The 26,532-nt window shown below is 42.9% G+C and overlaps 1 protein-coding gene across 1 annotated transcript in view; it reads right to left on the minus strand.

Annotated features, from left to right (window-relative positions):
- LOC138265421 (fetuin-B-like) overlaps positions 1-24,653 on the minus strand; it is a 34,092-nt gene extending 9,439 nt beyond the window's left edge. The window contains exons 1-3 of the mRNA XM_069213118.1: positions 24,335-24,653; positions 3,529-3,636; positions 263-350 (exon numbers count right to left, since the gene is read on the minus strand). Of these exons, the coding sequence (XP_069069219.1) occupies positions 263-350; positions 3,529-3,636; positions 24,335-24,532 (394 nt within the window). The 5' untranslated portion in view covers positions 24,533-24,653. The remainder of the gene's footprint in view (positions 1-262; positions 351-3,528; positions 3,637-24,334) is intronic.
- Positions 24,654-26,532: the final 1,879 nt, after the last annotated feature.

Here is a 26,532-nt window from a genome sequence, read left to right on the forward strand (position 1 = left end):
TATGCTTTGTTTTAGTGAGATGCATATTTAGTACTAACTCATGAAAGCATATTTTCTATAGAAATTAGAATGTACTCAAAGATGACCTGGCAATCACGTAGCTAAGGATAACACTTACACAAGGAATATTAACCTTGTAATTCCCATATTTATTGTATAATGCTATTTCATTTTCCACTTTTACTCACTCTACTCCCCACCTAGTCTTTGGGAGTTAATGTCTTCTCATGCATTATTATGATTTATTGAAGTGATACCTTACCAGTGCTGAGGGTACAATTATAACTGTAAAGTTTCACTTTCCTCCAGGGCAAATTGAGATAAAGCACAGCTTTGCACTGTCCAAAAACCTAGGTCAGAAACAGGTCACATTATAAATGGAATAGCATTCATTTGCAATATTACATAATTGTGTGTGGTTAAAATTCCCTATTTTCACCTGGCATTGGTTGATCATGCATTTCTAGAATGTTATAATCTACATATTAAGCAATACAGCATGTATGTCTTGTATTTGAAGGCATTACTTAATTTTGCCATTAGGACTCTAGTCTGGACCACATTGCAAATAAACCCATTGCTAACATATGCTTCAGTGCCAAAGTACCTTCAGTATAAGGTAAGTGGTGAGCAGTTTGAAAAGGTAGTTCTAGGAACCTTCAACACACCTTGTAAAACCAGCATCATTTGTGGATTAGGTTTTTAATAGCAAAAATAAAGGCCATGTGTTGCTTTACTCCATAGAGGAATGGGATATTCAGATTATGTTGTCTAAGAATAATAAGCAAGGGGAGTTTCATGAATGGATTAACAAGCTGTTTTAGCGGAAAAAAATCTCTATTGCTTAGATTAGAGTAGGAATAGTGAACCTAACCCCACTGAAGTCTAAAACGTTCCCTCTTCTTGCTTAGGCTGGAGTCGGAATAGTAACTCTAAGCTCTCCAAATTCCAACATTTTACCTGCTGATGCTTAGACTGCAGTAGGAATACTAAATCTAACCAGTTTGAAGTCCAACACCCTCCCTACTGTTACTTAGACTGTAGTGGGAATAGTAAATCTAACACATCCTAAATCCAACTCATTGCCTAATGTTGAGGTTGAGGTGGGAAGATTAAACCTAACCCCTCCAAAGTCCAACACTATACTTATTGTTGCTTACATTATAGTAGGAATAGCAAATCGAAACCTCTGAAGTCCAACACCTTCCCTACTGTTGCTTAAACCGGAGTGGCAATAGTAAATCTAACACCTCCAAAGTCCAAAACCTTCCCTACGGTTGCATATACTTTCATTTAAATACATATACTGTAGATTTGTATATTCCATTTAATGTATTAAATAAAACTATCCAATATGTTTATTTTAATATTTAAATTAGGTTAGATATTTTCTATTTTATGTTTGTTTATTATATATATGTTTGTTCATTTTCATATTACATTTCTTGTAATATATGAAATTAAATGTATTTAAAATTTTGTAATTATTAATTTTATATTGTTAAATAATTTCTCCATATATAAATATACATCTATCTATCTATCTATCTATCTATCTATCTATCTATCTATCTATCTATCTATCTACCTATATGTACATTTTAGCATAACTTTTTAAAACCATTATTTAACATGCTATTATTTTTTATTTAATTCATATTTTAAATAAATGAAGACCCATGAGAGATTTTGCAAAGTTTTTATCTGTGCTTCTATGGCAACACACATTTGTTAATTCCAAATTCCTTTACTCGTGCAACCTGCTCTACACCACCCTCTGTCGCCACTCTTGCCTCAATTACTCATCAGACTTTGAGTGGGTACAATGCCTTGGCATTCTTGGTACAACAGAATGCATTGCTATGTCCTATCTTTACTTCACATAAGTAAGAGATATTCAGATATGGCTTCCTTATAATAAGAGAATGGTATAGTATGAAATTAAAAAGCTGAGCCTTTATGTGGCACTGAAGCTCATCGACCCTGAAACATGTTAAGACAGTTACTTTATTTCAGTCAGACAAAACCAAAAAAGTACACAAAAACAGTTAAAAGTGCATTAAAAAGACAAATCCATACAAATCTACACAGAAGTATCAACAACCCAATCAATAAAATGTAGGTATAAAATTTGGCCAGCAAATATGATCTTAAGATGCATATGCACACATGTGGGAAACAAATACAAACATGGGAATACAGTGATTCTCAATTTAAATATACAGACTTTCCGTGACACGATTACAAACCCAAAACATGATTAAAAATAAGTAATGAGCCTTAAGGTGCATGTACGATCATATAAAAAGAAGGAACAAATTTCAAAGACAAATGTGCTCAAATTATGTTCACAATCTGCCCGCAACCACCCACCCAGGGCAAATGCCTGAGGGTGGTTGGATTAAATCCTGTCCTTGCGATGCTGGTAAACAGCAAATAGGCCCCAAGAATAAAGTGCAGATGCAGGTGGACAACATATAATAAAAAGGACGCATGCTCATGACAATAGAGTAAAATATTATAAAAAGAAGAATGGAAGATAAAATGTTCTCCCTGCTCAGGGAGCGTCGAGCAGGAAGGCGGTTAACAGGCATTAAGATATCACCTACCTGGCATACTCCAATTAAAGTGCTAAAGTGCTTTTTTTAACATTAATATACAAAATGTCGCCTGGCTATTCCTAGCCCTACTCTTGTGAACCACAAAATCGGGAAAACATTCATAAAGAGGTGTTATTTGTAGCTATGGTGCAACCCTATAGACACCCAGATCGCAGCCTAAGAAGCCAGCATAACGTCAGAATTGAGCTTTACTTTAGGGCTGACCCCTCTGCCTAATGCGCCATGCATGCTCAAGGTACTTTGCAACTGCAAACACTATCAGCACCTTCGAGTCATATTTGAAAATTCTCAGAGCCTCCCAGTAGTGTCTAACACACAAACGTTTTTACTGCAATTATCCATTTCCTACATGGCTCTAAGTACTGGGGGCAAAAAATCAAGAAAATGGTCTTCAGTTTCTTTTATTCGAGGGCAAAAGTAGCAAAAGGTTGAGGAACTTGGCTTATCCCATTTAGACGTTAGGGGTAGTGGCCGTACCTAAATTGGAGGATGTTAATATGCATTTTTGATCAATGAAAATATCACCCCTATAATGCACGCAGTATACAGGTTGCTGACAAGTATAAAGCCCCAATCCAAACTATGTTGTTTTGCTAGGAAGACTAGACCCATTACACTATTTCAGTCTCCCTCCTCTACATGGTCATGGAACTCCTTGGTGACTAGCAATATCTTTATATTGTACAATGCAAATAAAAATGTGGATGATACAACAAAAGACCAGTGGATGAAGAGGGCTGGCTGAAAGGCATTGTTAGTGAGGATATTATATAGATATTTTGAGTAGAATCAAAAAGTCTCGGCTACTGGCAGAGCTAAAAGAAAGTGCACGCTTTTTTTAGTTCAATCAATGTTTGGCAAAACAGTAATTATTTAATGTAAATATACTTGTTATCATACTACTTGCCGTTTGATGGAAGGGGTTGATTTCACAGTCTTTCCAGCTCTTCTTACTGAGGACAGAACATTTTGTTTCCACCACGTCAATAGTTAAGTAAAATATTCTTCCAGGTCCCTAAAATAATAAAACACAAAGCATATTTTCGTAACAAGAATAAACCATTTGAACCAGGAGCCTAACTTCAATCCGTGTGTCTCTGGCAGAGTTGAGGGGAAGATTTGGTGGAGGAAGGTTGCACATCAATCTTGGACTTCTTGGCTGGTCCAAGCCATTTGTGATAATAATAATACTAATACTAATAATAATAACCATCATAATGATAACAGCAATTAATAATACCTAATAATAATGATAATAACAACAATAATACCAGGACAAATTAGTAATATTAATAAACATTTTATTGTATAATTTAAAATACATCATCACTATCAAAAATGGCTGGCCCTTTTCAATACAAAAAGTACAAATAATTAATTGTAGTCTATTCCACATCAATTGAAACAGATCAAGGATGAATACACTGTTTACAATGCCTAGGAACTTCTTTCTGACTGAGCAGTGATCCTACAAGTCAAACGTTTCGAAAACCCATTAATACTATTTGTAATGGTTCCTTTTGAATACTTAGGTCCTGATTTAGAGCTTGACGCTTGGGTTACTCTTGTCAAGAATGTGATTGAGTTCCCATCCACTTTACTATAAGTGCATTATTTCCTATGGCACTTTTAATGGGGGTTGGGACAAGATATTTGTCACATTTTTTACAGAGTATCTACCCAGCAACTTCTAAATCAGGCCCTAAATTTGCAAACCATGGACTACTCAATAGATAAATAAAATGTGGTTAATAGACCACCCTTCCTGAAATAATGAACAACACATTTAAACAATCATGCCCAGATGACTTCCAAGAATTCTCAAAGTGTCATAATGAGAAATTAAGCATCTAAGATGGAGAAATTCAAAATTTGATTTCAACATTACGGATAAAGATAGAGTCTAGAGGTTTGCTTCTCTGGAGTTAAGCTTACCTAATGTGAATAATGTTTCCACTTAAGTAGATCCCAATCCGAGTTAAATAACAAGTTTATATTATTTTAAGCAATAAGAATTTTAACAAAATGCATACCCTCAATGCAAATTGTTTCCTAAGTGTCAATTATATAAAGAGTTCCAAAAAATAAGACTTAGGAATGTGATTACTCATTTTTTCTATTGAGGTTGACTGAAATTCTACCCTGTAGCATGTTTTAGAGCCCCAATTTTGGCCTGTTTCATTGTGCAATATAATTTTTAAAAGCTCCTAATAAAGAGCTAGGTGAGAACTCAAACTCTAGGTGTACCCTGCATTTTTTCCTTGACTGATGAAGGTTCACGAGTTTCCTAATAGAGTTTATTGTTATTGTATTCATTGCTCCATATAACTTTCCCATGAAGGCAGGTGAACCGTACCGTTTAACCAGTTCAATTCTAGCCTTAAATACTGATATTAGACGCCTCAGTAGATTGGCTTGTATAATGTATTTGAAATGTCTTTAGGGCAAATATCACAATGTAGCAGTGTTTCTCAAGTTACTTAAGTGTGCTTCACATTTTATATTAGGAAAAATGTGAAACATAGGTATGTCTAACTATAGAAGCTCAACTTATCATAGTATTTTTTACAGGCCAACTAAGGCTAGACTTCTTTCTCGAGAAAGCTACTTTTAATTTTCTTTATATTTATTGTGAGATGGGTGATGTTTAATTTCTTGCAGATGTTTCAGTAATCTTAGCAATCTGATTAGATCAGAGGCAATCAACAGCAGATTGTCAGACTGCTGTGATAGACTACTGATTTTCACACCACCCACCTTTTGCGAAACAACTTAAAGTAAATCTACTCTTGGCCAGAAGGTCAGACGTATACAATGGAAATACAAGTGCAGCCAAGACACAACCCATCATTTCTCAATTTTCTGTCTTTATTTGGGGGGGGGGGGGGGGGGGTCTCCTCAACTTGAGTTGGAGTTTGTAGGAGACTCAGTTGGAGGGGTTGGAATTTAACTATAATGTTCAGCAAAGTATTGCACCAGATCTGTTCTATAGACGTGAGCGGTCAACTGATCAAACGTTACACTATAGTTAACATAGTATGCAAGCAGACCAGTTAAGTTGCCCCGAAGGCTCTTATTGGCTAAATGTCAACATCAGGACAGTGCACGCTCTACGGGCGACGTAAATGCAAAAACCCAGTCCTTATGCAAGGGCATATTTCATGCATTGTGTTTCTTTGCAGTATGTTAACTTTTTGCATTGAAGAGCTTTTACCTTGAAAAGACATTAATGCTGTTTCTAATACAATGTTCATTTGCAAGGCTTGTTTGCAGGATTACACTGTGTGGTCCTTATTCTAAGACATTCTAGAAGCCTTTCCTGCAGCATGGTTGGGTGTGGCTCGTGGGCGGGGCTTGGCTCTTTATAAGGCAGCCAGCCCAGCTCCACGTGCTCACTATTCAGAGGTCCCGGTGCAGAGCAGCAGCATTTTCCTGAGCTCCTGTCCCGGAGGCCTATCCAATCATTTCCAAGCCTGCCCTCATTTATTTGGTGATCTTCAAGCAGGGCGGTAAGGTGGAGGTCGGGTTAGGCCCCCGACTCCGTTTGCAGTGACATTCGAGTTTTGGGCCTAAACATAAAATTGTGTGTGCGATTGTTTTTCCTGGCATTTGGCTCTTGCCGTTCAGATCGGCAGAGTGTGCAATCATTTCATGGCAATTGCATTGTGATGTTCGAATCGGCAACAGGGTGCACGATTCATTCCTGACATTTGGCTCTTGGCATTCAGGTCGGCAGTGTGCGCGATCAATTCATGGCATTTGCATTGGAAAGTTCGAATCGGCAACAGTGTGCGCAATTCATTCCTGGCATTTAATTCTTGGCATTCAGATCGGCGGTGTGCACGATCAATTCATGGCATTTGCATTGTAAAGTTCGAATTGGCAACAGTGTGCGCGATTCATTACTGGCATATAATTCTTGGCATTCAGATCGGCAGTGTGCACGATCATTTCATGGCATTTGCATCGTGGAGTTCGAATCAGCAACAGTGTGCGCGATTCATTCCTGGCATTTAATTCTTGGCATTCAGATCAGCAGTGTGCGCGTTCATTTCATGGCATTTGCATCGTGAAGTTTGAATCGGCAACAGTGTGCGCGATTAATTCCTGGCATTTAATTCTTGGCATTCAGATCGGCAGTGTGCGCGATCATTTCATGGCATTTGCATCGTGATGTTCGAATCGGCAACAGTGTGCGCAATTCATGTCTGGCATTTAACTCTTGAAGTATAGATCGGCAGTGTGCGCAATCATTTCATGGCATTTGGTTCTTGATGTTTGAATCGGCAACAGTGTGCGCGATTCATTCCAGGCATTTAACTCTTGAATTACAGATCGGCAGTGCACGCGATCGTTTTCATTGCATTTGAATCTAGATTTTCGAATCGGCAACAGTGTGCGCGATTCATTCCTGGCGTTTTAACTTTTGAACAGATTGGCAGAGTGCGCAATTATTCCTAGACATTAAAATCTTGATGTGCAGTTTGATTAAGGTGCATAATATAATTCCTGAACATTTGAGTCTTGGAACTCTTAATCAGAGTGTGACGTAGTAGTGTTATTCATGATTCTAGTACAGTTCATTCATGCAGAAAAAAAAACAGGTGCTCTTTGATATTTGTTGTAATGCAGTAATTATTCTAAGAACTATTTGGATAGTGTTCATTGTTCAAAATATGATATGTTCATTCTGGAATGTTCATATGAAACCTTGCATAACCTTTCTTGATTTCCAGGTACCTAGATTCCTGAGGCCTAGTTATAGTGAAGCTTTAGGCTATTCATGTTTTCAGTGTGTTATTTGAAACAAAGCTTATTGAAAGTCATTGTGATTAATCTTGCAAGTGTGTTGTTTAACTCTTGCTTCCACAGGTCTCCTTCCCCGCTGTTCCCAACCCAAAACCCATACCCACACTTGGCCATTCTTTAACTCTGTGCTATAATAACTAGTGGAGTTTGGAGCTGCCAAGAGGTGGACATGTTGGGAACATGCGCAAGCCCCGAGGATCTGGTCTCCTTGACACTAAAGCTGAAGGGGTTATAATACCTAACATTGAGCTTCCTCTTTCAAACCAACTTTTGGGTAAAATGCAAAAGACATGCGAAGACACGTGTTTTTGCAGGACAACTCTTCCACTTTGAGTGTAGCTTGGCTATTAAATCTAATATTTTGGATCACCAATTAAGCCCGTTTTGTACACGAACTGCAAGGGTGCCCCTTTCCATGATGATGGAAAAGACAGTAGTCCATTACATAGTTGAACAGTGAAGTTAGTAACTTTGCCCATCTTACTGGTTTTTGTTCGAAGACATCCATTGGTAGTCCATTAGGCCCAGAGGCTCTAGAACACTTATAAGACTTGAATTTATGACAAAGTTAACTTGTTCCCCTGTTTTTCATCAGTGGTAGGCTTATAATAAGGTGCCATATCAGTGCTCTTGTACAAATCTGTTATTTGTACATCCTTGATGTAGCCAACTGGCGTGACATTTTTGGGACCCTTCAACTAATTTTTCAAGGGTTTAAACATTTTGCCTTAAAGTTGTTGGTATGAACTAAGCAATAGTCACTACTTTGCCTTCAAGAGAATATTTTTGACTAAAAATGTGTTGTAAATGTGTACATAACATCAGTCGCAATTAAGAATAGGTGGTACATTTTTAAGTCCTTGCAATACCCACAATACAGTATTTCATTTCTTGCAAGCTGTGAGAACTGAACCAATCACATTTTTCTTAATTGTAAAAAAATCAACTCCTATTGACATGTATTGTTCCCCACTAAATCTTGCTGATTTGTGTTCTGTATACTGGTTTTTGGTTCGTTTTTGGTCAATAAGGGTCTCACTCAAGCTTACACCACGCCTTCGTTTTTTCTAGTAAAAGCCATTCCAATTCTCCTCTGCTTTCTGGGCACTTATTTTGTGTTTTACCGGCCGAATTATGTGTATTTTTGCAACAGGTGTATCTGATCATTCCTTTGGAAATCTGGGCCCATATTTGTACTTTTTTAGCGCCGCGTTTGCGCCTCTGTTTGACGCAAAAGCGGCGCAAACTTGCAAAATAGTATTGTAGTTTGTAACTCTGCACCGTTTTTTGTGTCAAAAAGCAGCGCAAATGCGGCGCTAAAAAAGTATAAATATGGGCCCTAATGTTTACTATTCTTAGTTCACTCTGTCCTGACTTTGCTTTGACTATGGATCTAATAAATGTAATCAATGCAATCTCCAAGTGAACTCTGTAGGCAAATGTGCAGCACACAAACAATTCTCATGCTGGGAACCTTCCACCTGCTAATTGAATATTACCCATTTCAAGCCAGAAAAATATTGGTTGAGCTGTCTTTTACCCCAAACATTTATGAGAATTTACTTTCTTCACATGACAACCTATTCAAAGAGGTCCGGTCTTAGATGAGAAAACTGCTCTAAGCCTCCTCTTGGATTTGAGTCATAGGCGTTTGGATGACTGGATTAATTATGAGCAAGGCATTTACTATTGCATAATTAGCGGGTGATTCACAAAGGTAAACTTACAGTTTTGTGTAGGTTTACAATTTTTTTATTGTTCACAAACTATAAGTCTATTTTTACTAATAGTAATTTTATGACTCTGCATATAAAAAGATAGGCCTGCCTTTTTTATATATGGAGTTTTCCACCCTGAATGCTGAGTCTAGGCAGTCGTAAAATGACTATCAGTAAGTTAAACTGGAAGTTTGTGAATAGCAAAAAATAACAAACTTACACAAAAGTGTAAGTTTACCATTGTGAATCAGGCCATTGTTTTTTTTTGTTCATTTTCTTAAATTAGCATAACACAGTGACTGTTTGATCAACTGAACAAAGACTATTTTGGGTATCATACGTATCTGAAGTATGGAGGGCCCTTAACCTAGCCACCTACCTCTTCAACAATGCCATAAGTTATTTGGAGAGCAGTATTTTAGATAGAATCCTACTGATTACAGTGAGCAAAGACAGTTTCATAAGTTTCTTTCACCAACATCAAAACAACAAGCCTTTACATTTTCATGGAACAAAACCTTTGGGAACCCAAACCAGGAGGCCATATGGAGCGTTCCATGGAAACTCCTTGAGGCCTTTCCTGGAGAAACACGTTTATGTATTAGATGGTAACATCTACTTTGCCAGCGCTTGGTGGTTCAGCAGAACTTTAGACTCAGGGGCATTGAAGGAAGTTGAGAAGTGAGATATGCATTAACTCTACAAGCAACAAGGAGGGGGCGTGTCCAAGGTCGCGAATGGGATGGTCGCATGAATGCGAGCTCCTGCCTGTCATCACATTCATCTGCCCACATCCTCCCCTGATACTAATGCCCCAGTCAAAAACTGTCACTCCTAGCCCACAAAAAGCAAGTGTGTCCCTTCTGACTTCCAGCCAGAGGCACGAGAGACTCTTACGGGTGCGCTACTGGGGCCTGTACGGCATGCCAGAGGAGAGTGTCTGACCGTTCACAAGGGTGGAGATCCGACTTTCTGCACGCCGCACTCTGCATGGTCATGAAGATCCCGGAGAGCTGACCGACATTACCTAAGGCTAGGATCTACCCCGACGCCCTGCCCAACCCTGCGACACATCAGCGGCCTCCGCCCCTGGATTGTAGCAATGACCACTGCACTTTTAACTGGGGTAAGACTGTCAGCCCCGATGTATGGGAGGTTGCACCTAGACCTGGATGATCCTTGCGGCCCTGCTCCTTATCAGAGCGAAGTAATGGAAGCCCCTCAGGCTTGATTGTAATCAACATTACCTCCGGCAGCCCTTACACAGAGATTGCGGCTCATGCAGAAATGCTTGATTACTGTGGCCCTCACCCTGCTGTTGTGGACATTGTACATTTGACCACAGCCACCCCTACTGGGGTCGCCATTTTAAATGAAGAGGGGACCAGATTGACAGGAGATCTGAGAGATTGCTTTGCTGCACTACGGGAAGTGCGATCTCAGAGTGCTCTGACCCCCTACCAATACAGCGCATTGCCTAACGATACCACATGTAGGGAGACACTACTTATGGTGAAGTGCAATGGTGTATTCTAAAGGAGATCCCCTCATTACGGACACCCCACCTCCATGTACATTACTCACCTAGGGCATCCTCCATCCATCAAGGCATTGCTCCCACGTGTATGATTTTGAATGGTGAGGGCCCGACTGCCTGGAGTGAGCGATTCAACGATTGCTCATAGCTACTCAGATTTGTAGCCCTCAAAGATCACTGCATGAGGTTCTTTGGAATCTTTTTCCACAGTGTACCTTCCAGGCAGCACTTCTGAGACTACGGGCCTACATGATGACTGTTGGGGCCTTTCAATGGGTGACAAAACTGCAAGACACCTCTGGTTCTGGTTCTGTCTGAAGCAGGGACCCTCAGGCTTCTCCCCGTGGGTGGTGCACCCCCAGGGCATTGGCCGAGCCAAGATCCCCACTGGACCTCTGATACACTGTTCCCTTACACCATATCCAGAAAGAGCACGATTAGTGGAAGTGTGCAAACATGTCTAAAGTCAGGGTGGGAAAAGAGGGTGACGGACCCAATGTGCACACCACCATGGACACAGGTCAACGGCACACCAATTGACTGTAGAGAGACACCTGCAGGATCACATAGAGAAGTTTGCAGAACTGCTAGTATCTGTCAGTAACCCTAAGTCCTTCCTGGAGCCCAAACTAAATGCTTTCATGATTGATGTGGTGTTCCTTTGTGAAGACCACAAGGTCAAAACGCTAGAGAAAGAGGTGGCACAATTATGAGCTAGGGCTGAGGATGTCATAGGGTGATCACGCCAAAACAATATTAGAGTAGTGGGCCTCACAAGGGCATGGAAGGCACGAGTATGGACCTATTCTTGGAGACATGGCCGACGGAGCAGGTACTTGGAGGGAAGGTCTTTTCTGTCCAACTTACACAAAGGCAGCCAGGATATTGCCCTCCCTTTGGGGCCCCCCTCATCCTGTGGTGGTAAGATTATTCATCTTCAGGGTTAGAGAAAAATCTCTACAGATTGCTAGGACAAATGGTCTCTGGACCGTGTAGAAACACACTGTAACGATTTTTTCAGATTACACGGTTGACGTACGATCAATGAGAGATTCGTTCCGAGAGGTGAAACAATGCAATGAACGCTGGATGTAACTTTCTGTAAAGCTACTGGTCATACCAGGCACCAAACATTGTTTTTTTCTGACACCGCAGGAAATGTGGACCTGGCTGGAGTCTCAGGCGACTATCAACACTCCTCCCAGTTGGCTCCAGATGGAGCCTGAAAGACCCAACAAAACAGGAAACGTTCTACTAGAAATATTTGTGGCAAGCCCTCAAAAATGCCGGCAATACTGGGCAGAGCAGAGGCGATGAATGCTGCAGAGCAGGCATCCTTATCCAGTCCAGATAGTAGCACTTCGGATGAAGAGACCAGAGCATCACATGATGTCATGCCCAACATCGACCTACCAGACGAACTGTGCGGTGGCCCCCTTGCCACTCCAATGACTGCAGATGTATTGCAGAATACCTGACAATGGACCATATATATTGTTTTGGTGATGTCTCATTCCTGTTGGGGCCTCTTGGGAGGGTGGGAAAGGAATGAGTAATAGGAATTTACTACCACGACAAAAGGAAGCAAGAGTACTCTTTCTCCTGTAGCACCCCCTGCGCCAGCACCAGCACCATTCTACGCCATCTGCCAGTCAATGAAAGTCAGTTGAACTTAACTGAAGCCCAGGTGAAGGCAATCCCTCTGGCAATTAAACTAACATAGACCACAATAATTTACTGGCCTCAATTAACACCACCCTAACAGCCACAATCAGTTCCCTCACATGGCAATCAGAAAAGCTAGAAATGCAACTGGATTTAATACACGCACTAGAAAACTCCATCATCAAAACAGAAGCGAAGTTAACAGCTATAGGACAAAATGGGCTATTCTTAAATACTATAGCACCTGCTTGTGCCTATTTGCAACTGGTGGACTAACTGTCATCTTTACCGGAAGTGTTGACCAGTATGATTACGGAATGGAAAGCAGCTTTGTACAATTCAAGCACGGCCAAACTGCCAATACTTCAGACTGAGGCATTGCACATTCCATTGATGGAACCAGTCCAAACAGATCTGTGCACTCTGCCAGCTCCACTTGCCTCACCGTCGCCCCAATTAGAGGAATTGCCTATTGCTACAAATGTCAGCCCGTACACACATAACGATCCAAAGATCACGCCAGAGCATCCACCACTCCACCTCAATGGAGTGCGGAAATGGGAAGGAGTAAAATCGAGCCAAATGATCCAACAAACGGCGGCACCTCTAGTGGGCCAAGAATGCTCTCAAAAAGAGCCAAAAAAGGCTGAAAAAAGCTAAGAACAAACTGAAAAAGGAGACACAATAGGCAGCGCAAAAAAGGGGCCCTTTAACAGTACCCTCAGATGAACTAATTACATACCCTATCTTTAAATATACAAGTATGGGGAAAAAAATTCAAGGCAACCAGGAAGCTTCCCAATCAACGTTTAACCAACACTCACTACCACTGGCCCCAGCTGGCATACACAACAACAATAACACAGGGACAAAATTATGCAGTCCTTCTGTCCATTCAGCCTATCAGTCAGCCTACAACCAACTCACACAGACACTAGCCTGAGACAGCTCAAACGGCACTACAAGTGCTATAACAAGTGAGCCTTCGGGCAATCCAACGCCCACGAAAAGTATTCCGTACCTCAAGCCAGTCAGCCCAGTAGAGACGAGTTCAGACTTCCCGCATCATAACCTGGAAAAGCCCAGAACACCAGCCCAATCACCAGATGAGCCTAAACTCGCCATCTCAAACAGGAATAATTCAAGAACACCAAATGACATCGATACAGAAACAAAGGTGGCAATCGAACAGGGAAATAGGATACCTCCAGTAAAACAGTCCTCGTACCCCTATATCACTCTGAAGGCAACCACGACATCCTGAACTGTGCAAACTTACTAAGGCTGTTTAAGGCCCTATCAGAGGTGACTAATATAAAATCCGACGATATTGTTAGAGTAGCATTGAAGGTGCTGCCTGAGCACAGTAACCATCATGAAGCCACTATTATGACTTTAAGATCTCCGACATTAGCAGACACGATACTGATAAACAAACAATACCTGGAGGAATGGGACATAAAGATAGAACCAATGGGTCACCAGAAATACCCCCACTCACTCAAAAAATCAAGCCAAACTTTGCACCAGAAAGTCATCACCCACAGCATTTTAAAAAGCACCTCCCACCACAAGGTAGATGAGCGTTACACCAAACTCTCTATATCCTGTACCTATCCCACCCCAATGAGCAGCATCAGAAAGGTGTCTTTTGATCACTGTGCCTATCCCACCCCAACGAGCAGCAATAGAAAAGAGTTTTTTGATCACGGGAATGCGAGTAGCCCAAACTGTAGCACCAATACTCCAAACAGAACAACCCAACATTATTCCTAACAACAATAGTGAACATCACTTAAAAATCATCTCTTAGAACATCACAGGCCTGGAGAGACTCTTAAACCACTACACAGCTCAACAACTCCTAACAAATGGGTATATATTATGCCTACAAGGAACTTGGTTAACCTGTTCATTGGCTATCTCAGGCTTCCATGAAATACTACAGTCATCTACAAAAAGAAACATCTTCAGGAGACCCTCTGGAGGCCTCTTGATCCATTTAAACATCAATCTAGACTTCCTAGTTAGTACACTACCCACTAATAATCAAATGCTATAAATAATAAGATTGGAAATATCGACAAGGCCCGCAAATCAAAATTTCTCATAATCAATTTCTATTTTAATATAGTCGGCCAAGCAAAAGTAGAAAGCAGGGCACAACTAGTCGATACACTGGATGAAGCAGTCTGCGTTCACATCGGCTTTAATGTCATAATCTGCAGAGATTTCAATCTCAGATCATTAGGAACAAGAGCGGACCTGGTCTGCCCGGAATGTCCCGCCAGCTGCCAACTCCAACAATTCTTTAAAAAACGTGGCCTTGTTTCCATTCAGCACTCCCAAAAAGTCAGTGCCTCTAAACAACAGTTTCAGAAAACTTTCCAGAACAAGAGAACTCCAGATGATATCTTCTCCACTGAGGAAGCCATTAACAACCTGACATATTTTTAAATTTCAGTACTAAAGGCAAGCAATCACCTTCCTCCATAGCAAGCTTTGAGATGCATCCAAGGTGCCGGGAAACGTATAAACCAATCAGAATGCCTCGGGGGGAAGAAGAATCACAAATAATCAGATTAATAAAATGGAGACCCACTGGATCCCAAGCATACAACTTGTGGTAAAGTGGCAATGGACAGACTCTGTTGTCACTGACGAGCGACTCACTCTGAAATAAATGGCCAGATATCACCAATGATCTCCTGCAACATGCAGGATCTCCAACAAGTGCCAACAGCCTTTCACGAAAACTCATCAACACAATTCCATAGGGGCGAGTAAGTCAAATCTTGGCAGATTGAGAAGATTACTTGACAAAACGAGCAACCCCATAGAAAAAAAAGAACTAGCATCAAATCTTCAGAGATACACCAAACAGCACAAGCAGCTGATTTGGTCGATAAAACGCCAGCAAGCGGAAAAGGAATCTGTTCACATCTACACCTTGACAAGAAAACACAATCAAGGTGAACTATGGAGATACATAAAAAACAATATTAGCCAGAGTGATAAGTGAAACAATGCGATAAACTAAGCTTCTTGGGCAGAACATGTAAAAAAACTCTAAGCAACTGACCAATCCTCCCAGACACAACCAGAGGGGCAACTGGATACCAACGAGCATCAATCAGCCATGGGACTCGCTCCCTCTCCAGGAGAGATTGCCATCATTCTGCGTAGAATGAGGTAGTCGGGAGCCCCCGGTCCAAAAGGAATTCCTTCATACATCTATAAGGAAGATTTGAAGCTCTGGTCACCAATCCTCTCTGTACTGTATTACTCCTGCCTTGACTGCCTGGAAGTACCACCAAACTGGAGAGGCTCCTTATTAAACCCTATTTACAAAAAGGGGGACAACAAGACCCAGACAATTATTGCCTTATTGCCCTCCTGGACATTGACGCAAAAGGATTTGCTTCAGTCCTTCTGGAAGAACTGCAAAGCTGTGCAGCGGCTAAAGTGATAGTGCCACTAAACCAAACTGGCTTCAGGACGAATTCTGCGACAATGGACAACATCATAGACCTTTCTTTTCTAGCTTACGAGGCTGTGGCTAAATAATCCCCTCCACTCTTTGCATGCTTCGTAGATTACTCCACAGCATTTGACGCCGTTGACAGGAACCTGCTATGGAACAAGCTAAAAAACTGGGGCATCTCAGACAAGCTTCTAAGAGCAATAACATTGTTATATACTTCCACTTGGGTATGGTTCAAACTGTTACCCACTACAGTCAGCAAGGAGATTCCCACCACCAACAGGTTAAAACAAGGCTGCGTTTTGGCACCGCTTCTATTTAACCTCTACAGTGCAGATATGTCACAGGCACTAAAACAAGGCTATCTGATTCCACCAAAAAATGGTAACCAAAAGGTCACCCTGCTGCAATATGCGGACGGCATTGTCCTGTTGGATCACTCTGAAGTCGACCTACAAAAAGCACTAACAGCATTGCACAGCAACAACTTGGCAAAAAAAATGAATGCAAACGCTACTAAAACTAAAGTGGTAATCTTTGGTGGGTCACTGAAACATCAGCATTTTTGCTGGAACCTGGGGCCACTCACCGTCTGCAACACGGATGTGTACAACTTCCTGGGAGTCCATCTCTCAGCCAAGGGAACACCTAAAGCCCACCTTCAACACTTGAAGGCAAAGGGTGATTAATTAACAACTAGAATATGCCAGCTCAATAAGTCAATAGAAACACCCTCAGCAGAATTAATCCTTCAAACTCTTAAAGCCACTTTTCTCCCGGCAAGGAATTATGGTCATGAAGCATTCCCTGGTCAATCCATCACACTGATTGAAAAGCTCATTGTCAAAATCTACAAAAGAGTCTTCAGGTTGCCACAGTACATAAGGAGCCACCTGATAAAGCTGGAATTTGGTCATGAGGGCTAGCATTGCGCCTTGATGGGGGCCTTCCTGAACTACTACCACAGGATAGTCATGGCCCCACTTAACAACTTGAAGTCAGTCCTCCGCTACATCTTTGACGCAAGCACAAACCCTGGTCACAATACTTCAGCCTTAAACAACCTCCAAATTGATCAAGCAGAGCTAATCAGGTTGCCCCAATCACACATCGTAAATCCGTGCTGAGAAGACAGACAAAAACGCTTTCCCGGCCACGTGGTCTGGAAAGAATGAACAAGACTCCCTTGCAAGAAGCACTAGCTGCTTCTTACAGCAGCACCACACAGCTTTTGGCACCATGGCCATATCTGACCCACCCTATTAGGAAAACCTGTGTGACACAAATTGCTTTCGTGAGATTGCTCAGCCTGAGAACAAAAGAGCTAAACCCGAAATGGAACTCCGTTACCATTATCAGGGGTTGCAGGCTTTGTGAATATAAATCTGAAACCTTCACCCACCTATTGTGCTGTTGTCCGGCCCTTATGAATGCACGTCGCTTCTCCTAAGACCTCTCTTTCTTCGTCACTAAGACTAAGATCCTGCATGGAGGCTACGTCCCTGGTGTTCACTCTAAAGGAACCGGCCGACCTAGCCAAATTCGGGAAGTTCATCAAGCTGCTTCAATCTGAACTGACGGCCCACACAAAGGGCCATTAGAATTTACTTCAAAATCTTTTTTTCTGACTTAGTGCCCCAAAAAAGGCAATCAGCCCAGGCTTTCATTCCTTGTATCAATCTATTTTTTGAACCCATACCTGGGTGATTGCCTCCCAGAGAGCATTCTTATGGAGAGCATGTTTATGTACATTCGTTTTTCTTTGTATTGTCTTATGTATAACTTGTCTTGTTTGCGAAGGTTTTAAGTAATCATGCAATAAATAATAGTAGTGTTACTCTTTCTCCTGTATTAATTCAGGGACATCAGATTGAGGCATAGCCTCGATGTTAATTGCTCAATCATTGTTGGCAGTGCTTGGCCATTACCGATTGAGGGTGTAGCCTAGGATCAGGGGATTTTTATTGAGGTTTTGTTTCTTCTTTACTGATTTGTATGTTCCTTTTCTTTGCCCGACCTCCTTACTGCTATTCCTCTTCCTCACCATACAGATCACAGATAGGACTCATTAACACACATGAAACTCATGACCACATGTGAATGTAACATTCTCACATGGAATGTGAGGGGCATGGGCATCTATAGAAAACGACGCAAAATTCAATTTGCCTGCCTTCAGGAGACACATTGAACAGCAGGTGAGCTCATGAAATTGCATAAATGCTGGTGAGACCTTATACTGTGCACCACTTACTCTGCTTATGCTAGAGCGGTCCTACTCTGGGTAGCCCTAGGAGCTCCGTTTGTCCCAGTTTACAACTTAATTGACCTGGAGGACCAATACGTCATTAGAGAGGGGACACTGGATGGGGATCCGATCACCTTAGTAGTGCTTTATGCTCCCAATGCGGGCCAGCCGCTCTTTTTACTCCCATTACTCTGCGCTACGAGCCCTTTACACAAGGATTGACCTAGTATGCAGCCCAGGGTCACTAGTGAATGAATACCGACCAGCGGAGTACTAAAGGTGAACACTATCTTACCACTGCCCCTTGATGGTGAGTTTTCACCTGGGACTACCACGCCCAGCCATCCCTACCTGGCGCTAACAACCACAGGTGCTGGCAGACATGACATTCTGGACAACTGTGGGGGAACACATAGGTAAATATTTTACAGAGAATGAAGGCTACGCTTTGGACGGAATGACTACATGGGATGCATTCAGGGCGGTGTTGCATGGTGTGTGGATAGCCATGTGTCATGGTATGCAGCAAGCTCTTCAGGCAGAGATGTTGAACCTGGAGGATAGATTGAGGTCAGCGAAGGGGGATTGGGTGACCAACCTGGCCACATATCCAGTATTGGAGGGTCTTAGGACCTATGATAGGGATCTATCCGGGGGACTGGCCACCTTTGACTTCAAGGAATACACCAATTGACAGCATGACTTGGGGGACAAGGCCAATAGTTTACTGACATGGCTGGTGAAATCAGAACACCCATGCACTACTATCAGAGTTAACCGATCACATGCAGGTCCCATAGTGAACTTCCAATTAGACATCAATAAGAAATTTGGAAGCTATTACAAAAGATTGCACCAAGCTTTGCCGGGTGTCACCCAGGAGGCGATCCTCGCACACCTCTTTTCAGTCCCTTATTGGTGCAAGACTTAGATGTTGCACTAATGCTTGAGGAAGTTTCCTTAGCCATTACGTATATAGCCAGAGGTAAGACACCTGGTACTGATGGCCTGCCTGTCGAGTTCTATACCTTGAACCACACCAGCATAGCTCCACGATTTTTGGCTGTATATAAATGAGCCAATGAGTGTGGTCACCTCTCGGAAAGCATGCAAGTAGCTCTGATCACGGTACTTCCAAAACCCGAAAGAGGTTCACTAGAGGTTGCTTCATATGGTCCACTTTCACTAATCAACCTAGACTACAAGGTGTTAGGGAAAGATCTGGTGAGTAGATTGACCCCGATGGTACACACAGTGATCCATACAGACCAGAATGGGTTTATTCCAGGGAGAAACACATTCCTGAATATCTATTGTTTGTTTAGAACCATGGACTGGGCTCGTAGAACAGATACTTGAGGCTGGGTGGTCTCCTTGGACATAGAGAAGGCATTTGACACCTTCCGATGGAACTACCTACAGGGTGTCTTTCAGAGCCTGGGATTTGGCGCAGGGTTTTGCAGATGTATTCAGGTCCTCTACAGCTCCCCAATGGCCAGGGTACACACAAGTTACATTATTTCAGATATCTTTCCCATTGAACGCGGGACCAAGCAGGGCTGCCACTGTCCTTGTTGTTAGCCCTGACCATAGAACCCCTAGCTTGTCTACTACGGAAACATGGGCTCTTATGGGGATACAGGGTCACAGATCACACACAGATGGTCTCAATGATGCTAACCTGATTTATCTGAAACAGATCCATCAATTTTACCAGTGGTCATGTTGGCCTTGATCGATTTTGGTCAGGTATCTGGACTCCAGATCAATTGTTGAAAGTTGTGCCTTTTTCCACTACTGCTCATGCCCAAGACATGGCATACTCCAGATACAAACTTGCCTTTGCCATGGGTGGCATTTGATACTTTCAAATATTTAGGGGTCCAGCTGGAGCAGGATCTTATAGATGGCAACCTCGGTATGGCACTCATCTTAATCAGGCAAACATTGCTCTTTTGGACAAAGCTGCTGCTGTCCCCCATGGGTAGAGTTCCCATAACAAAGATTTAAATTCTTCCTCCTTTTTTTTTTTTTGCAGTACTTCTGGTGATTCTGAAGAAAACTTTTTTTTTCGGAGCTCCATCTGCTGCTCACCTCCCTGATCTAATAAACTAAGAGACACAGGGGGTTATTCTAACTTTGGAGGAGGTGTTAATCCGTCCCTAAAGTGACGGAAAAGTGACGGATTTACCACCAGCCGTATTACGAGTCCATTATATCCTATGGAACTCGTAATACGGCTGGTGGTATATTACGGATTAACACTCCTCCAAAGTTAGAATAACCCCCACAGTGTAGCAATTGCGACTCCAAAGTTAGAAGCGGGTGGCTTAAGCGCTCCCATTTATGAGCCTTACTATGCTGCAGCCCGACTTCAATGGCCACTGTGTTGGCTGCACTAAGGGCCAGATGTAGGAAACACTTTGCGAGTCGCAAACGGCAAAATCAGCCGTTTGCGACTCGCAAATGCGTGTTTCCTATGCAGAAATGCATTTTGCGAGTCGTTACCGACTCGCAAAATGCATTTCCGAATCGCAAATAGGAAGGGGTGTTCCCTTCCTATTTGCGAGTCGCAGTGGTATGCAACTCACGCGGTCGCAAATGGAGTCGCAGTTACCATCCACTTCAAGTGGATGGTAACCCACTCGCAAATTGGAAGGGGTCCCCATGGGACCCCTTCCAGTTTGAGACTGGACCCCAAAACATTTTTTCAGGGCAGGGAGTGGTCCAAGGGACCACTCCCTGCCCTGAAAAAACCGAAACAAAAGGTTTCGGATTTATTTGAAATGCAGCTCGTTTTCCCTTAGGGAAAACGGGCTACATTTCAAAAAAAAAAAACTGCTTTATTTAAAAGCAGGTCGCTAACATGGAGGTCTGCTGATGTCAGCAGGCCTCCATGTTAGCGAGTGCCTATGCTCGCAATGGGGCCGCAATTTTCGACCCACCTCATGAATATTCATGAGGTGGGTCATTGCGACCCCATTGCGAGTTGCAGTCGGTGTCTGAGACACCGTACTGCATAGCAATTTGCGACTTGCAAATTGCGAGTCGCAGGGACTCGCAATTTGCAAGTCGCAAATTGCTTTTTTGCTACATCTGGCCCTAAGTGCCTTGCCCTGAAAAAGACACACTGGATCTTGATCTTGGAGAGTGCTTCCTAATGGGGTGGCTCTTGACATGTCCATCCTATTGTGCAGTGCCGAATGTTTTGGTGAAAGTGGCAGTATGGTGTTGGAGAAAGTATGTGTTTTGCAGATGCAGGGGAGCTCCATACACCCCCAGTTTACCCTTGTGGGAACCACTGTCCTGTAGGGCTCTCAAAGCACTTCAAAGCACTTCACTCAGTAGGTGCCTGGATGGAAGAAGGGTATACGACATGGGGTGACATAGTGGGAGACGGTACACTATGCAAATTTGAAGACCTGATAGAGGGAGGAAGTTTGGCCCAGGAACAGTTTCTGTTATATTCGGCCCTCCGTGAGGTGGCTGGTAGAACGTGGGACTCCCAGAGTCTGGTCCGCTGGAATTGATGCTGACTATAGCAAGCTTGAGACGAGCAATATCAGTTATTTACGGAACTCTGAATTGGGATCACTCCAATCCCTACTTCCAGCCCCTTAGGAATGGTGGCAGGTTAAATTGTCTATGGAGCTTATGGACGATGCCTGGCAGAGAAGCCTGGGGTCCATCATACTGATAATGTGGAATGTTCAGTTTCGCTTTACACAATTCAACTATCTACATCACACATATCTTTACCCGTATAGAATAGGCAAAATGTACCTAGGTGTGAGAACCCAATGTCCCAGATGCCGGCAAGAAAGGGCAGACTTGCTTCATATGGTTTGGGTATGCCCTGTGATGACGGATTACTGGCACACTGTGACCTCTTGTATCTCTGCTATAACAAATTCTATTCTACCCCCTCACCCTGCTTGTTGCACACAGGGTGGCAACGAAAACAATAAAACAAGTGATGGTTTTCCAGGCTCTGGCCCTTGTTCCTTGGGAAGCCTCGTATGGCCATGTCCTGGAAAGCAGCGGCTGCCCCCTCACTCACAGCATGCCAAATGGACGTGGTACGGTGGACCTCAGCAGAGCTTTTAATATGGAGAGACGCACGAGCTAAGGATGGGAGCTGTAACTTAATGGAGCGGTGGGAAAGCTACTTGACTATGCGGACGGAAATGATAGCCCTGCCCGAGTGACATCCAGATGAATGTATGGGAGACTTATGAAGGTGACCGATCCCAAGTTGAAAACTACATTATACATGTTTGTGCTGGGTGGGTCAGGAGGGGAAGGTAAGGGGAGGTAGTGTTGGGCCTGGTTCACTTGGGAAAATTGTTTTATTGCCTTATACTGGTTCCCCAATTCATTCCCCCCAAACATTGGAAGAATCATTGTTGCGTAAAACTCTGCATGTTTGGATCCATTATTTCCACCCAGCTTCTTACCAAAAAAAAAATGAATTAAGAAAAACTATACAAGCAACAAGTTGCTCTACACTGAGGCAAGCGAAAGAGCCAAAATCATTTTGCCCCCTCTGGATCTTGGCAACCTGACTTAACCTAGTTGACCCACCGATGTGCAAAGAACTACTCAATCATGTGGGGCCTGCTTTACAAAGGTAACTTACACTTTTGAGTAAGTTCAGCACTACACGTGGCCAACCACTGGTAAGCACCACACTCCCTTAGAAAATAATGGAGGTAGGGACTTACTACAAAAAATGTAAGTTACTGCAAATGTGTACGTTACTGTAAAAGTACAGTTTCTAAATATCGAGATGTAGTACACTTACTCAAAAGTGTGTTACTACAAATGTATACATTACTATAAAAGTGCAGTTTGTGACTAGCACTTTGTGATAAGTTTCATAGTGCTACTATAATACTACAAAACGTACTGCAAAGTGCAGTTTGTATATCAGGAGCTTTGTTATTTTTCGGGGAGGGGGGTACGGCATTTTTATTTTCCCTGACTCAGTTCTGAATCTGAATTGTTAGAATATTATTTCACGGACTGTTCATCTAGCTATTAATTCCCTTTAAGGCACCAGACCTACCATCAAGCATCGCACTTATGCAATTTTTTAGAAAAATCTGTAAAATTACTATTTACGTTTCACATTCTTGAGAACTCTGTATCTGAACCAACTCTTCTCATTGCATAGCTATTTAGTTTGAGCTGTATAATCCACATTTTACCAACCTGATAAGGGTGAAGGCTGGCCCAGAGGGACTGGAAACTGTGAAGAAGTTATTGCTGCACGGCTTCTCCATCCATACAGACCCCGTTTTGTTATAAAATTAGCATCATTTCTCAGAGGAGTGAGTCTATGAAGATGCAGATTGAAACCAATGGAGCGGCTCATGACCTGATGCAAAGTAATTATGCACTTTAGCCATAAGACTTTCGCACACCTAAGTGTAACCAAGGTGCACAAAAAGTGATACTTCTGCTCACAGATCCCAGATCTGGATTCACAATATCTCGATGCGGATATCTACATCTGCCGGTTGCACTGAACACTGCGGAAAATCCGCCTTAGGTGCAGATTTTTTCGCAAAGGTAAATTGGACCCAGCAGGGACAAAATTGGTTACGCAATAGAAATTTAATGAACACCCACAATGTCGCAACATTGTGAGCCTCTACGCTTATTTCACGTCCTCCCTGCCCTTCTAGAGTTGCTGCTAAATACATTGCAAGACATTGGTGCAGTGCCCTTACCACGCCCATTTTCTTTGGTGAGGTCGCAGGGCAGATAATTTTTAATTTGGAAAAGTATTTTCTATGTGAAGGGACAGAGAGCTATTGACCATGTTTAAGACAAATGCACATTCCCCCTAACTCTAGGCTTTCGGACAGGCAGTGCTTAATTAGTGCTTGTTGTTTCCGGTGCGGAGCACCGGCACTTATTTTTTAGGGCCGGGGCTTATTGTTATGCCTCAAGCATTTGGTGCGAGCAAAAGACATATATGGTAGAGACGGAGGAAGAGGAAAACGAAAAAGTTTCATAAAGGGAGAAAGCAGAAAGCTGCAAGAGTGAGCTGAAGGGGCAGGGAGTGGCTTTATTTGGATTGAAAAGGCCCGAGATGGTTTAAGGATTACGCCGCCTCAGTATTTCGGGTTCACACATTTAATTGCAGCAGCCGCGCGTTTAAGAGGAGGACTTTGGGCACCGGCACCTTTTTATTTACAAATTAAGCACTGCGGACAGGGCATGGAGACACCCCCAAGCTCTTACCACGGGTTGGCTGTGAGCGTCGGCCACGCGGAACAGGCTGAGGATGTAACCTTCATCCCGGTCTTTGTTTATCTCGTCAAGGACCAGGCCTGCCTGGACGTCGGTGGCGTTGCAGTCTTCAGGCACCAGAGGCTGAGGGCTGAGGGCGCCGCCGAGGGACAGCAGCGCGCAGCACAGGGCTGCAGTAATCGGCTTCATGTTCTCAAGGCCCTGGGAAGGCCTGGTCCCCCCCGTAAGCTGTTCAGTGCTGGAGCAGGAGGCAGGCTTCAAAGCAAGCCAACGAAAAAAGCTAAAGCCTAGCTCACCCCTTGGGTCTTTATAACGCTTGATCCTCTGCAACCTTTAGGGTAAATGATTAAAAGGATAATGTTTACCGGTGGTCACTGACTTGCGCAATATTCAGCGTCAAGAGACCCGCCAGTTGCTGCTATCAATGTGACCATCAACACAGAGGGCAGATTCACAAAGGCACGTAGCAGTTTGCAAAGGTACCCCAATAGTTCACTGCTTCGTGTATTGGACCTAAAACATCTAAAACGGGAATAAAATAGGAATAATTGGATCGCATGCATAAACAATTTATACAAATAGAAAGGACTGTGCCCACTTTGCACTTTATTAGTAGCGAATTGACCTTGTCCTGTCGATTTACAATCGACTGTAACATTATAAAAGAGTACACCTATAATACTGCTTCCAGTACTCATACAGCCTTGTGGGACTCAGCCACAAAATCTTACCTATATGTTACTAGTTATTAGTTGAATCTGGATTGTAACTTTCACTTGTGGGGTTTTCTCTGGGTATTTTTTCCTAGTGCAAAAGCTAGTGGAGTAAGACTGGGAAAAAGAGCCTGTAATGTGGGACAAATCTGCCAAAATCAGTGCGTGAACACTAATTTTTGAAGTTATTCCCAAAGCCATGTTCCAAATGGTGCAGCTATACCGACCACTGAAATGAACACATCATATGGCATCTCGAATTCCGGATACACTGTTACTGAATCAAGAGTTCCAAGGAAGATATAATGAGGCTCTTAGTCCCAGATTTACAAGCAATGGGGCAAAAAATGTAACGCTGCACTACATTTCCTTGCGCCACGTAAGCGCCATATTTACAATATGGTGTAACATAGTGGTAAGGAAAGCTTAGTGCCACAAAGAATGGTGCTAATGTAAGCGACGTGTCGCAAAAGTAAATGGCGCTGCTGCTGGAAAAGTGACGCTAACCAAATTTGCGGCATGTTTCGTGACACTAATCGTAATAGTGTCACTTTTCTGCAAAAAGTGTCCAGAAAAAGCCCACGAAAATGCCAAAAAGAAGGCTGAAAATAGAAAAATGGAGAATTCTGGACATGTGAGACCCCAGAGAATCCTCAATGAGCCAGGTACCAGCCAGGATGCCCATGCAGAGTCACAGGATAAGGGGAAAAGGAAGAGGAAGTGCAGGTCCAGTCAGGAGGAAAATAAAATACTGATCACAGAGGTGAAGGGCACCAACACCAGCTCTTTGTCATCTCTAAATTGCCAATAGATAGGAAGGAGGCCATTTGGCAGTCCATAGTAGATAAAGTCAACAGTGTGGCTGAGGTCAGAAGAACTGTGGCGGACTTTAAGAAGAGTGGCACGATTGCAAGTGCAGAACTAAAGAGAAACTGGCCAGCAACAGAAAGGCAGCACTGCAGACCGGAGGTGGAAGTCCCACACCCCAGGAGCAGCTGGATGAGCTGGAGGAGATGGTGGCAGCCGTCATTCCAGAGGAGGTGGTGGAAGGAGTCCAGAGACAGGACACTGCAGCAATTGAGAAGCTACAACAAACACAGGGTACATTGCAGTGTGGGGGAAATGTTGTAACCCACAAATTACAAAAGGGGGAGGACCTGTGGAGGCACTGTGTTCATGCTAATGGTTTGTATGGGGCACACTAATGGCTAAACATCAAATGCATGTAATATCCACTGACACCCAATTCCCCCATATGCACTGACTTCACACCACTACCTTCACTGTGTCAACTGTACAATCTAGCCATTTCTGACTCACAGTGGGCAGAACGGACCAGGTATGTTGTGCATGGGGGGCACCAAGGTCTGGGAAAGGCCTGCCTGTACCACTGGGAAAGGGCACTAATGTAACTTGCACACAACAGATGGGGCTCCACTGTCCTCACCACTCAGGCTGCTGCACATTTTGCTGCCA

The sequence above is a fragment of the Pleurodeles waltl genome, chromosome 11 (genome assembly GCF_031143425.1).
Source record: "Pleurodeles waltl isolate 20211129_DDA chromosome 11, aPleWal1.hap1.20221129, whole genome shotgun sequence".
NCBI classification, from domain to species: domain Eukaryota; kingdom Metazoa; phylum Chordata; class Amphibia; order Caudata; family Salamandridae; genus Pleurodeles; species Pleurodeles waltl.